This window comes from Canis lupus, chromosome 30 (assembly GCF_003254725.2).
Source record: "Canis lupus dingo isolate Sandy chromosome 30, ASM325472v2, whole genome shotgun sequence".
Classification (NCBI taxonomy): domain Eukaryota; kingdom Metazoa; phylum Chordata; class Mammalia; order Carnivora; family Canidae; genus Canis; species Canis lupus.
Genome location: NC_064272.1, coordinates 5,802,351 through 5,817,053, shown reverse-complemented (window position 1 = coordinate 5,817,053; position 14,703 = coordinate 5,802,351). Strand labels below are relative to the sequence as shown.

At 32.9% G+C, this 14,703-nt stretch overlaps 1 protein-coding gene across 3 annotated transcripts in view; it reads right to left on the bottom strand.

Annotated features, from left to right (window-relative positions):
- Positions 1–14,703, bottom strand: part of SPRED1 (sprouty related EVH1 domain containing 1) — a 121,109-nt gene that overhangs the window by 49,519 nt on the left and 56,887 nt on the right. For 2 of the 3 annotated variants that reach the window (XM_025473244.3, XM_025473246.3), the window contains exon 2: positions 10,167–10,341. In XM_025473244.3, coding sequence (XP_025329029.1) covers positions 10,167–10,341 — 175 coding nt within the window. The remainder of the gene's footprint in view (positions 1–10,166; positions 10,342–14,703) is intronic. The other variant, XM_025473245.3, reaches the window with a different exon arrangement.

Sequence of the window (14,703 nt, the reverse complement as noted above, 5' to 3'; positions counted from 1 at the left end):
AATATTTAAAGATGAACTAACACCAATTGTACAATATCTCTTCTAGAAAACAGAAAAAGAAGGAATATTTCCCAATTCATTTTATGAGGTCAATATTACTTCAATACCAACACCAGACAATGATAATACCAAAAAAACCCATAAACAAACAAAACTACAGACCAATACCTCTCATAACTTAAATACAAAATTCCTTAATAAAATAGTAGCAGCAAATCAGGACACCTAGCTGGTTCATTTGGAAGAGTATGCAACTCCTGATCTCGGAGTCATGAGTTCAAGCCCTATATTGGGTGTACAGATTACTTAAAAAAGTAAATAAACTTAAAAAAAAATAGTAGCAAATCAAATCCAATGATATATAAAAATATTATACATCATGACCAAGCAGGACTTATTCTAGGCTACAAGGCTGGGTCAACATTCAAAAATCAATCAACAAAATCTGTCGTATCAACAAGCTAAAGATATGATCATATCAGTTGCCTACAAAAAGCATTTGACAAATTCTAGCAACTATATATGATAAAGAATATCAGTAAGCCAGAAATAGAAGAATTATCTTAATTCATGAAAGAGCACTATAAAAAAACTGTGCAGTAACATCTTACTCAAGGGTAAAAGACTGAATGTGTTTTCACTAAGATCTAAACAAGGCAAGGACGTTTCCTAATACCATTACTCTTGAACAAAGCACTTAAAGTTCTGGTCACTACAATAATCAAAGAAAAAGAAATAAAAAGCATACAGATCAAAAAGGAAGGAATACTACTGTTCCTATTTGTAGATGACATGACTATCTATATTTAAAAAAATCCCAGGGAATCCAAACACCTCATAGTTCAACAAGATAACAGGACACAAAAATTAACCACATCTCTATATAATGAGCAAGCAGAAATCAAAATTATAAACACCAATACCGTTTACAATTGCTCCAAGAAAAATAATACACTTAGCAAAACAAATACAGGAGTTACATGCTGAAAATCACAAAATGCTAATGGAAGAATTCAGACCTTACTAGAGACAAACCACATTCATGAGTTAGAACATTCAACATAGTAAAGATGTCAATTCTCCCCAAACTGACCCATAGGTTTAATACAATTCCTATTAAAAATCCTAGTAAGGATTTTGGTAGACATAGGTAAGATTATTCTAAAATTTATATAGAAAGACACAGACCCTAGAATAGCTAAAATAATCTTAAGAAAGAAGAATAAAATGAGAGAAATCACTATCTTATATACAAGGGAAGGGAGGGCTTAAAAAATAACTATAGTAACACAAGTGATACTTGTGGAGGGATAAACAGAGTAAATGGTGCTGGATAATCTGGACATTCACAGGCAAAACAAAACCCACTTTTACCTTAGTATTATACCTCATATAAAAATTAACTCAAATTTGACTGAAGACTTAAATATAATATAAAATATAAAAACTATAAAACTTTTAGGAAAAAAATAGGATAAATCTTTGAGACTTAGGACAAGACAGAAAGTCCCTGAACCGGACACTAAAATCATGATCTGTGAAAGGAAAAAAATGATACACTGATCATAAAAATTTAAAACTTTGGCTCAGCAAAAGACCCACGAAGAAGACAGAAGAAAAGCTACAGACCGGGAGAAAATATTTGCAAGCCATATATCCCAACAAAGGACAAGTATATAGAAAATAAAAAGAACTCTCAAAACTCAACATCAAAAACAAAACAAAACAAAACAACAAAAAAACACACACAATTCAATGAGAAAAATAGCTAAAGGACATGAATATTTTTCTGTTCAAAAAGCACATATAAAGATATTCAACATCATTAGCCATTGGGAAATACAAATTAAAACCATGATGAGCTCTCACTACATACCTATCAGAATGACTATAAGAAAAAATAGTAACTACACAAAATGCTGGCAAGAATGCCTAGAAATTGGATCGTTTATACTTTGCTAATGGAAATGTAACAGCATAGCCACTCTTGGAAAAAATTGGGCAGTTTCTTACAAAACTATCATATACTCAAGAATTGCACTCTTGGGTCATTTATTCCAGAGAAATAAAACTTAGGTTCAGAGAAAAACTTGCACATGAATGTTCAGAGCAGCTTTATTTTCAATAGCATAAAATTGGAAACAGCCTAGATGTCCTTCAATGAGTCAATGGTTAAACAAATCTGGTACAAAGACATCACAGAACACTAGCCAACAATAAAAAGGAAGTATTGATACACTCAACAATCTGAATGAATCCTCAGGGTACAACAGTGAATGAAAAAAGCCAATCCTGAAAGGTTACTTATTTATGATTCCAATTATACATTTTTTGAAATTACAAAATTACAGAAATGGAGAATAGATGAGTGGTTGCCAGGCCAAGGAGGAGGTGGATGTGGTTATAAAAGAGTAACAGGAGGGATGATTCTTGTGGTTACTGAGTTATTCTGTATCTTTTCTGTGGGTGGTAAAACTGTATGGTTCTAAATACACACCAATTTGTACATGTAGGAAAATCTGAATATGATGACTTGTATCAATGTGAATATACATTCTGATTATGATTATACTACTGTTTTGCACAATGTTACCAATGGGAAAACTTGGTAAAAAGTAACAGGATCTCTTCATATTATTCCTTACACCAATTAGTAATCTATAATTTGTCTGAATAAAAATATCAATTACAAAGTCTCTGGAACATACGCAAAACTAGATTTCAAAAAATGAATATCAACTTCCATGAGGGAACATAAGAAACATTAAGGACACTTTCTTATAATAAAGGATATCTGAAAGCAGTAAGTAAATCATACTTGTGTCTGCAACACTAGAAATTCCATTAAATTCACAAAGAAGCCAACATTAGCACAAACATTTAACCTTATTCTGAAGTTCTAACTATACAATGCTATACAAAAGGAAGATAAGTTGCATGAATGAGCTTTAAAGGATATCAGAAATGATCTCCCCCCCCCAAAAAAATCATTTACAACAGTCACACATTTTTTATGTATGTAGGCAAAAAACTTAAATGAGTGTACCTATACCAAAAGAAAAATTGTTTAATGTTCTGAATGAGCAAAAAGGGTAAAGACGAATAATGAGGGGGGAAACTAGTATTAGCAGATATTAAACTCTACATAAATTAAAAGTAGTTAAAAAGTGAAATATTTGCTTAGCAATTGACAAACCAGGAGAACTGAATAAGCACTGGTATGGATTGAACTGCATCCTTCTGAAATCAAGAAGAAAAGCTCTCATCAGAAAATGAATCAGTTGGCATCTAGATCTCTGACTTTGCAATAAATTTCTACTGTTTAAGGCAGCTATCTGTGGCATTTTGTTATGGGTGCCAAACAGACTAATATGAGAAGTCTATACTTCTTCTTAATATAAGAAGACTTCTTAATATAAGAAGTCAAACCCTCAGACTGCATATCATAAACTTAAAAAGTCTAGCAGATAGAAGGCACTCAAGTACCTGTTGATTGATTAAAAGAATAGTATCAATCAACTAATCAGTTAAAGGTATGCTACATTATATTTAGATTCTAATAAAGCAAAAGTAGTTAGGAAATGTTTATAGCTGAAGTCAATAATTTGGGGTCCAAGAGTTTGAGCTTTAATTTAGCTATCAGGGAGGCTATTAGCTATTGTTAATAGTTTAATGGCAGTTAGAATGTAATGGAAGGGATGTGCAGTATATCACCATCAGGTATAAAGCAGAAATATGAAGCCAAGATAATCCTGATGAGCCTGAAAGACCATATTAACCAGTATAAATCAATCATTAAAGAATGAAATATTACTTTAAAACTAATAATTAAATATTAAAGAGGAAGTATACTATAGGTAGTTAAAGAGAGTGCTGAAGCAAGTGTTAAGCTGAAGTTTTCTGAAAAGACAAAATAAAAGCAACCAGAAAGGTAATGTGGGACATACTCCAAATCTTAATTTTCAAGGAACAGCTATTGCTCGGCTCCAGAAGAGAAAGAATAGAAATGACAACAGGCAGCTTTTTTTCTCAAGGAATATTGGCAAAGAATAAAGAATTAACTCTTTAATTCTTTCTCTGCTGGGAGAAAGTCGCAAAATTCACAGCAAGACATATAAGTCATTAATAGTACAATTTATTATCTTTTCAATGGATTGACCCTAAAAAGAATTGGTAATTTTGGATTAGATGAATATTATTAGCATTTCTTGCATTCCAATTCTTCCCAGGAAAACTGGTTTGCCCAAGGTGCTTTCTCTAACACAATTTTCCTGTTTTTTCTATCTGTGACCTTACCTGTGACAATAAAAAGGCAATTGTTCCTTCTGTTACCATTTCCTCAGTACTCACAAGCTGTCTGCCTACGTTCTCTATTCCATATAAACTCTTAACATGCTATCTTTACAGTTATTTAGTTAATGTAAAAGAAGGGAAGGCATTTCCATAATTTCAGTACATGCTTTTGGTGAATCATGAATGAATAATGCAACATCATGAAAAGGGACTGCTTTGGGCAATAGGCAGATAAATTCAAGACAGCTAGGAAAAAAAAAAAAAAGAAAGAAAAAACAAGTAGTGACCAGATTATAATTTTTTTTGTGTTGAGATAAGGAGACAGAACTGTCTCAAGGTAATTTTTGGATTACTAAAGAAATATTAGACCCAGGTTTTATAAGTTCAGTCTGATAAGCAATATAGAAGCTAGAGAAAGTTAAGTAAAACTGGGCCATGAAAATTATTAGGAGCTTTATCTACAGGAATACAGGCAAGACAGGAGAATAGCAGAGATGAAAAGAATGAAAGAGTCACTTTTTATTTAAAAACCACTTTTTTTAATAAATGGAAGAATCGCTAATTTCTAGGTCTACGACTGTTACTGTTGAACGATATGAATCCATTCACCAAGTCCACAAAAAAAGTTCAAGATCTTGCATAGTGTAGCATAAAGTCTCAGCCAAAAAATACAGATTCCTCTACTTTAAGGATACTCAAGACTTGAAAATTCAAACATATAAACTAAACATAAGGCCTTATCCAAATAGAAATCTTTACTCAAATGTTACCTACTTTTTCTCAATAAAACCTTCCTTGGTTATCCCTACCTAAAGTTTTAACAAGCCTCCTTACAAAAAATTCCCTATCTCCTTTCCCGGATTTGTTTTTTCCCCTTAGCACTTAGAACTGTCTAGCATAGTATTTGTTTTGTTTATTATAATATTTCTTTGTCTCTCACCAAATGCATATTGCCTTAAAAACTGGGATATTGTTTATTTACATAACCCAGTGCCTAGAACAGTGTCTAGCACTAAGTAGCTACTCAATAAATATTTGTTACATGAAATACTCACTTTTACAAAGAGAGTATTTCTTTTTAGTAGTGCAGGATTCAATGAAGTTCCTTAAGTGCAAGGTGAGCCAAGAACTCAGCACATACTGGCGACTGAAATATGAATGAGCGTGGTTTGAATGATTGACAAGAAAAATTTAGACTGGCTTAAAAAAGAAAATAATAAGAAAGATACTGAAGCCAGAAGGAGTCTAGTGAAATCAGGAGAAAATTGGAGGTACAAAGTGATACAGTAAGCAGAACACCCTAAGAGCAAGAAAAGGGGAATAAAATAGAAATGACAGGAAATTGTAAAATTCCTCAAATAGAACAGCTTTGAATAACAACCAGATCCAGGAAAGTAGGTTGCTGAAATAAAGACCAGAAGGTCAAGACTATGCAAAGAAAAGCCGCCAAAAACAATGATGAGGCTCAGATGTGGAAAAGTTGGCTATGCAAAGGAACTGCTACGGCCAATGGATGAAAATGAAAGCTAGAGAATGATCTGAATGGCATAGTGTCAACAGAGGGATGTATATACATGGATGATCGAGTAATATTCTACATAAGAGGAATAAGGAGCAATAAAAATGCTGAACTATATCTACTCCCACTCTTCCCCCTAACTCTGTGGTATTATGGTTATGGTGAATAGAATCAGTAGCTTTCAAGAGACAGAGCTCCTGAATCCTAAGAGAAAAGCTAGTTAATTTAATTGATTTTCAGAGAAGGAAAAGTTCTCTAGAAGGACTGAGGTTTCACAATGGAATAACTCACAGAGGCACAGTGGGAAGGCTAAGCAGAAAATCGTTGTTCTGTACTTTTATAAAGTTCATTCCAGGGCAGAAAGATGATCAATCTTACAAGGTTTCCAAAGGTGGAGAGTAGGGGAGTCTCATTTTTAAAAAAGCCACTGCTATATATTAACCACTTTATTTTCTTCCTAGGAAACAAACATTCTAATTTTGTTTTAGGCTCTAGTAACCAGAAGGAAACCCCATTTTAAAAATGTCTTTTAAAACAATAAAACCATTATCTTATAGGCATTTTAACTTTTAAAACCATTTCTATCCACAACCTATTTACTTTAATCCAAAAAACAATTTTGAAAACTATTCCACCCAACCCCAAGTGTCTAGAAGAAAGGTAACATTTCATTATCTCAGGCTACAATACCAAAGCCTGGTGTTTCTTTTTAATTCCTTCTCAATCACCAATAAAGTATGAAAGTCAATGTAGAGCAGAACTTCCCAACTGCTTCCTCAGGCATACTTAGAAAAAGAACATTTGTAACACAACCAGGAAAGAGGAGGAGCAGCTAGCTGGTGGTGAAGAGGCAAGGAGTCTAGAGGCTCCAGCCACTTTAACCTATTCATGGCACACAGGTTGAAAAGCTCTAATTTAGAGTATGAAAGGGTAGCCTGAGAAATAAATTCTACCTTTGTAAGCATCATAAAAACAGGCAAGTTATAGGTATGCATCATAGTAAATAACTTCCAACCTGTCTGAATGAATGAACCAATAAATGAATGAATGAGTACTGACCTAATTACACAAAATGCTACCTTCCTGATAAAAATCCCAATCAGCCTGCTCTTTATTCATGCTCTCTCATAAAAAAAGGTGAAATATAACCCTTTGCGAAGTGTAACAAGACATTTTTAGTACAAGTAAATGTAAATCAAATGCTGGAAAAAAATCTTCTACCAAAGTGTTTTTTACCCTTGAGAAAAGCCATCTTTCTTCTTCACTACTATTAATGAAATCAGTATTCTGACTTATACATATTCTTTTTTTGTTTTTTAAGATTTTATTAATTTATTCATGAGAGACACAGAGAGAGAGGCAGAGACAGGCAGAGGGAGAAGCAGGTTCCTTGCAAGAAGCCTGATGCGGGACTCGATCCCAGGACTCTGGGATCACGACCTGAGCTGAAAGCAGACGCTCAACCACTGAGCCACCCAGACGTCCCTATGCATACTCTTTAAAATATTACCTAGTATTTCTTTAATTAACTATACAAGTGGTCTCAGATTACTAATTACTGATTCTTTCTTAAAGGACACAAGTTTTTTTAATGGGGTATGAAAGGCAGGTATGTTACTTCATTTCTAGAATTCATGTAAGGTAGAAGATTCTAAGATGTAACATAAAAAATGGGTACAGAACACAATGTTTACCAAGCGTTGATTAACTATTACATAGGGACAACAGTAAAATGCAGTTTACTCACCAAAGATTTTAAAGTCAACCATCATTAACCTGGGAAGAATTTTTAAGCTTACAGACTTGATAGTCATAAAGTACTTTTTTTTTTTTTGATAAATCATGAAACTAGAATCCAGAAAAGTGGATTAAATAAAACCAAGCAATAAAAATATCTACAGATAAGGATATTAATGATCCCAAAATGTGGTGATAATGAAAAAGATACATACTTCAATTCTATTATTGTTTTAGAAGTATCTTGGTCAGATGTGTATTACCCAGGAGAAGGGGCCAAATAATCTGTTTATTTCAATGTCCCTGTCCCATTTGTCTTGAGATTCCACAAAACTTTGCTATTTTCAATTTATATCCATGCATTACTTCCTCTGCCTTTGGTCACACAGGTCCCCATAACTCTAAAACTCTTTACTACAGCTAATCCCTATTAAGTGGCAAACTTCCAACTGAAAGTGATTTTCCTTTAATGTCTATACAGAGATACACTTATCATCCCTGTCTCAAAAATAACAAGATTCCTCTAGGTGAAATGGTCAGGTGAAACAAATGTTCTGATTCCTAGGTCAGTGCTTCTTTCAGAAAAACCTATTTTCTTGTTAATCTATTATTATGACTCTATACCCTAGGATTAGGTTACGGCCTCAAATTAAGTCCTGACATAAGGAAATAAGTTTTGTGTGTTCTTTCTGAATCCCAGTTTTATTCTCAGTAGCTTTATGTCAAAGCCACACTCTGAACAACCATCAATCAATCAATCTGAGCTTTCTCTGACCAACTTCACTCCTAGTTAATGCAGATTTAATCCTGTATTGAATTATCTATCCTAAAGTAAACTATCCATTTTTATTAATGTAATTAATATTCTGTTTCACTCTGATTTTCTTTTCTCTAATTGACATCAAGGTCATCATTTCTTTGTATTTATGCTTTTTCTAGCAAGCTTTTTTCTCCAACTCTTTCTCCATCTTTGACCTCTCTTCTTTTTTCCTAAATTAAAACATGCCTTAAATCTTCACTATTTCACTCAGTTCCTAAAATCTACAACTTCCCCAACAACACCCGTTATTATGAGCTCAGACAAGCATAAATTCCAAGGGAGGTGACCATAGGTTCTTGGTTAAAAGTTTATATGGCTTATTTAAAGAAGCATTAGTATATGCCATCCACCATCTTATGCAAGGTCAAAACCACCTTTAAATATTTAAACTTTTAGAGATGATAGGTTAAATTTATTATATACACTTATGACTTCAACTGGGGTTTCCTACAATCCTAAAACCACATTCTGGTTAATTGAGAGACATTATCAGGAATGCATCATAAACTCAAAAAACAGAGTTGGAAAGCTTTCAAGAGCATTTACAGTAACTCCCCATTTAACTGAGGCAGAAACTGGGGCATAGGCAAGTCGGGCAACTTGCTAAATAACTAAAGGGATTCAGTAGTAAAAAATAACTAGAAACCAAACCAGAATTAAAAGTAATTATTTAAAACGTTTGTGTATTAAAAGAATTATTTGGAACTTAAAACACATTTTCAATAGAATAACATTATTGATGCTAAGTGGGCTCACAAACTAGTCCACAATTGTGCATTGAAAGGAAATTCTAGTTATTTTCAAGAGTCTTGGAAATTCTTGGCATTTTACTCTCATTTTGCTTCGAAATGCATGCTTTCCTTTTGCTTGATGCAAAATGACATTAACATTACTCAGCTTTTCAGGTATGATCACAGTTGAGTTTTTTTGAGGGAGGCTCAGAAATGAAAGAAAAAAAAGAGCTTTCTACACCAATTAAAAGAGAGTAAATGCCTAACACTATCAAAGTTTAGACTCAAATTTTAAAATACATGGATAGAAGAAAATACTCATCTGAGTAGAAGATAGTAGTGTAAAAACTAGGCTGGCAATCAGTCTTATAAGCCTAGAATAACTAAATTAATAGAGAATTAAGAGAAAGAACCTGAGAAAACAGAGTCCAGGGTAGGAGCCAGTAAAATTTTCCATGAGGGTCCAGATACTTATGGTCTCTGCTGCAACTATCCAGTTCTGTCATTATAGTATAAAAGCAGCCACAGATAAAATGGAAGTGAATGAGCTAGGTTATGTTTGAATAAAACTGGATTTATGGACATTGAAATTTGAATTTTATGTAATTTTCATGTGTCACAAAATTATTACTCTTCTTCAGTTTTTTTTTTTTTTTCAATCATTAAAAAATGTAAAAACCATTCTTAACTCATGGGTCATACAAAAACATGTGGCAGGCCTGGGTATTTCCTAATACCCAGTGGAATATAGTTTGTCAGCCACTAGTCTTGGGGGGTAGTGAGAAAGAAGGAAAGGCAGAGGGTAGCTGGTTTAATAGCTGGGGGGACTATTCATGCATTAAACCTAATTTTTAAAAAAATGCACCTTCCTTCTAACACATACATATTAATGAGTACCAGTTGGAAAGAAAGAGGCATATTTCTCCGTCTTTAACATTAAAAAAGCTTAGAAACATAATCACTGATCCTGGGCAAAAATCATTTTCCTAATGGTATACTAATCAAACTTTAAGTAGATAATTCATCCTATAGAATCTTAAAATTATAACAGTAGACACATTATTACCATTTTGTCCCTGAGTCGCTCTCCACGGATAAAAAAGTCAGCACAGCCATTCTCTTCCTGATGAGGGACTTTGAAGACAGTGACGCAGCTTAGTCCACTCCCTCCAAGTGGTAACCATCCACCACTTGAGTCATCCCGGGTCATCACCACAGCTCGCACTCGTGCATAACTATTACTAAAACAGATGCAAAGATTAGAAATTAGGTTTCCCATAAACAAGAAACAGCCAAACTGTCAGTCTTATTTGAGAAATCAAAGACATTAATTAATGTGTGGTAACTAAAATGTTTCCTATTTCCTTGATAGTCCACAAAGTAACCTACTTAAAAGAGGTAAAAGAACCAGAAACTAACTTAAAAGGTTAATCTTTATTTTGAAGACAAACCTTACAATCAAAGACTGCAGATCTCGTGTTTCAATTCATCATTTGAGTAGTTCAAGCACATGTGATTGCCATGGAATAAGTAATAAAAGATCCCCACAGATAAATACTGTAAAACTATATAGACCACCATCAAACGTCTATTTATGTCCACCTGTTGCAATATAACCAAGACAAATCACTGCTGTATTTTAGCACATTTAATTGTGACATCTCTACGTTTCTAACATTTCTAGACCATAAATAAAATGCTGAAACAAACACACTTAGTGCAGATGCCACATTTCCTATTTCTTCTAACAACTTCTAATCACAGATCATATAGAGACAAATGTTTTATTTCACGAACTTATCAAGCAGATTCATCTATAGAAACTCTTCATGCTCTCTTTTTAACAGACTCTAAAGAGACCACTTTCTAGTTCTAGCCAATATTAACCACAACTGTTCTTTATGTAAAATCTAAGAAATGCATCACATAAACTAATATTCTAGATTAATGACATCTAAGTATTTTAGTTCCAAACTTTTAATATAATATTAATGAAATCCTTTCTACAAGTGGTGTACCTTGATGACTTCTTAGAAAATTATATTAACTATAGCTTAAACTTATCTTGGTTATGTGCGTATCAATTGAGGATCTATATAATAGTTCTATGCTACTTAGTGTCTTTGCATGTTCAAAGTGTTAGGATGCTGGCTTTCATTTCTGTTGTCCTAGTCCTTGTCTAAAATCTCCTCCTAGCTTTTTTTTTTTTTTTCCCGCTTTCCATATTTATTTTGCTGAGCTATACTTTACATACAATAATATACTGATCTTAAATATAAAATTCAACAAATTCTGACAAATGTACACATCTGCATAACCAACATGACAATCAAGATATGGAACATTTTCATGACTCCAAAAAATCCCCTTAAGCCTCCTACTCATCAAATAGATGACCACTGTTCTGTTTCTAACAAATAACTAGTTTTGCCTGTTATGGGCCTTCAGTATCTACAGAATCATACAATCACCATTTGTACCCTTTTTGTCTGACTTATTGGACTCATTATGTTGTCGTATTAGTTCACACTTTTTTTTTACTGCTAAATAGTTTCCTCACTGAATAAATACATCACAATTCATTTATTCTTTCTTACGTTGATGGGCATTTGGATTGTTCCTAGTTGCCGGCTATTACGAATAAAGCTGTTAAATATTCTTGTAAAGGTCTTTTTATAGACAACTGCTTTCATTTCTCCTAATTAGAGGAATGGAACTGATGGGTTAACAGGATAGTATGTGTAACTACAGAAGAAATTAACAAACTGCTTTCCAAAGTGGTTTTACCATTATACATTCCCATCATAATACATGATAATTTCAGTTGCTCCATATCCTTGCTGATATTTGGTGTTTCCAGTCTTTTAAATTTTACTCATTGTAGTGAGTTTGCATATATTGAGTCTGCAGTGGTAACCCATTATGGTTTTAATACCAATTTCCCTGGATAACTCCTGGTGTTGAACAACTTTTCATATGGCTATTGGCCATTTTTATGCCATCCTCTTTTTAAGTCTTTGGTCATTTTTCATTATGCTTTTATTACTGATTTTTAGAAGTTCTTTATATATTCTTCACAAAAGTTTTTCATCAGAAAGCTGTATACTTTGAAAGTGTCACTATGTTGTGGTTGAATGAGGAGTCTAAAGTCGTATTTTCACAAGTTAGATCCTGGCTCAGCAACTTACTAGCTGTTTGTTCTTGAGAAAGTTACTGTATACACTTTCAATAAATGTAAGCAATGCCTGACACATAAACAATACAGAAGTACTAATTATTAATACTAAAACAGAGAAATAAAATTGTAGTCATCATCCTGGTAATTCAAAGACCTGGGAAAAAATAAAATGTACACAGTCAACCAGAATTCTCTGTTATTGGAGTCAAACTAATTCTTTAAGGGAAGTGCTACAAGTCTTTAGCTTTACAGGTTCTGTTCTAAAGTTTTTATTATTCAGTTATTTAGAGGCCCTGATTCCTCTCTAGACCCCATTCTTACCAATCTTCAACTCAAGAGAACTGGTTTATGCTGAGTACATTGTGTAAAAGCTGGTCTGACAAAGGTATCAAATTGGAATCCTCCCCAGGATGGATGGGGAGGATGAGATCTCATCTTAGGATGAGACAGAACAAGTACTTCTACCATAAATAAGTATGACATGTATACCAAGAAGCCAGGGAAGCCTGTTACACTGAGAACCAGCTTGGAGGGATAGAATCAATACTAGACAATGGGCGTTTGGATTGTTAACTATTTAACCTAAGGATTCCACAGAAGCATAGCACATAACTTAGAAATATTAGGTTCAGCTTAAATGTCTGTGAACTATAAACTCATTCATTTAAAGGTCAATACCTTTGAAGTTTAATGAAGTCACAAACGTAGAACTTGGGTAAAAACCAAAATTCAAGTTCTCAACAAGCATTTAAGTATTTATTTTACTGTAAGATCCTGACTCTTCCTTATCTAATTATGCAGTAAACTGGGACATTTAAGAATTTTATCCTAGGTTCTACAAGACTTAGAAAACCCAAGGAGTAAAATAACCCATTCAGAAGCTCAGGGTATATTTTGATTTTAGAGTATAAGAGTAGTTAACTTCTTTAGAGAACAGACCCTTATTTTTTCATCTTTGAATCTCACTAATTCTCATTTACAATTTGTATAATGTTTCTCGGCATATTTTTTATTTTACAAAAATGTTTGTAAAATAAACATACAAAAAAACTCCATAAATAAAATTACTAGAAAAAAATATAAAAACCTTAGGTAGCTTTTTGGGATGGTGAAGTAAGGTATTTTCCCTTCAATTCTGTTTCTTCCAAATTATTTTATAATTAATATCTATAAATTAAAAGTAATTTAAATATAAAATTTATATCTTAACTATCTTGGCTTTACTCAAGATACTATAAATATTTTAGAACTTTTAATGCATTTTTTTTAAAGTATCCCTAACATTAATTCGCTTTGCTACCCTGATTACATTTTCTACTTTATAAAGTGCCACCTAGAAGAGATGTATTGTCCTTTCCAGGAAAGTCAAATAAAACAAAGATCATTTTAGGTAGAAGAGTAAGGCTGCCTGATTCACTGTTCATTTTACAATAAAAAAAGTTTTAAAGCTGATCAGTAATTTATATACTTTTTAAAAATCTCATGCTTTCAACTATACCAAATATGTCAGTTTCCCTTATCTATTCAAGCTGATCCTTCAAGCTTTAAAGTATTCCATGAGCTTATATAAATAAATTTGTATTCCCCCCACCACAGCCTTTATTAGTTTATAATTTAATAACAGCCTCCAGCTTCAAGACCTAATATTAGAATATGTACCATAAAATTTTTCAAGTTGTTCCATAAATGTGTGGGGCAGGGTTTTTTGTTTGTTTTTAAAGACAGGCCTTCCTTCCTGCCAATGTTAATCTTTTCACCTGTGCTTCTAATTCTTATAATCTATTTACCTTTCTATAATCTATCTACTTACAATCTATTTACCTTATAATCTATTCAAATGTATTCATCCCAAATAAAAGTAGTTAACTCTTTTGTCTAAAATATGTAACCTCATCTAAAGAGTAATGGCAGCTCATACAAGTTGTCATATCTGCCTTGTAGCATAATAAAATTTGTACTTGTCATCCTCTCCTTAGATAAAAGTGACTTTAACTTTAGAGCAAGGAACCAAATTGTATTATTCTATTCAAATTAACAAAAAAACATTTTTCCCTGATCATGTAAACAGAAGCCCATTTTAATAAATGTGGAAAATAAATAAAAATAATACTTGGAGTTAAAATGCTAACAACTTGCTGGATTTTCACTCTCTCTGTGTATCATATTTGTAGTCTATCACTCTTAGACAACAGCTATTTATGATGACAACTTATTCTTTTTGCTAAGAACGCACAATTTCTTTCCTGAGCTGCTTTAATACTTAGTTGAAAGGTACTTGTTTTTAGTGATTCATGTTTTTATAAAAAGTCTATCTGACAATAATTAGTTCTTTAATATAATTTTCTGAAACAGTTCAAACTAAAGCTCTATTCTTCCCTGTGGTGGTGGACTACATAATAAACACTTTTCAGATTAGCTTTTATTC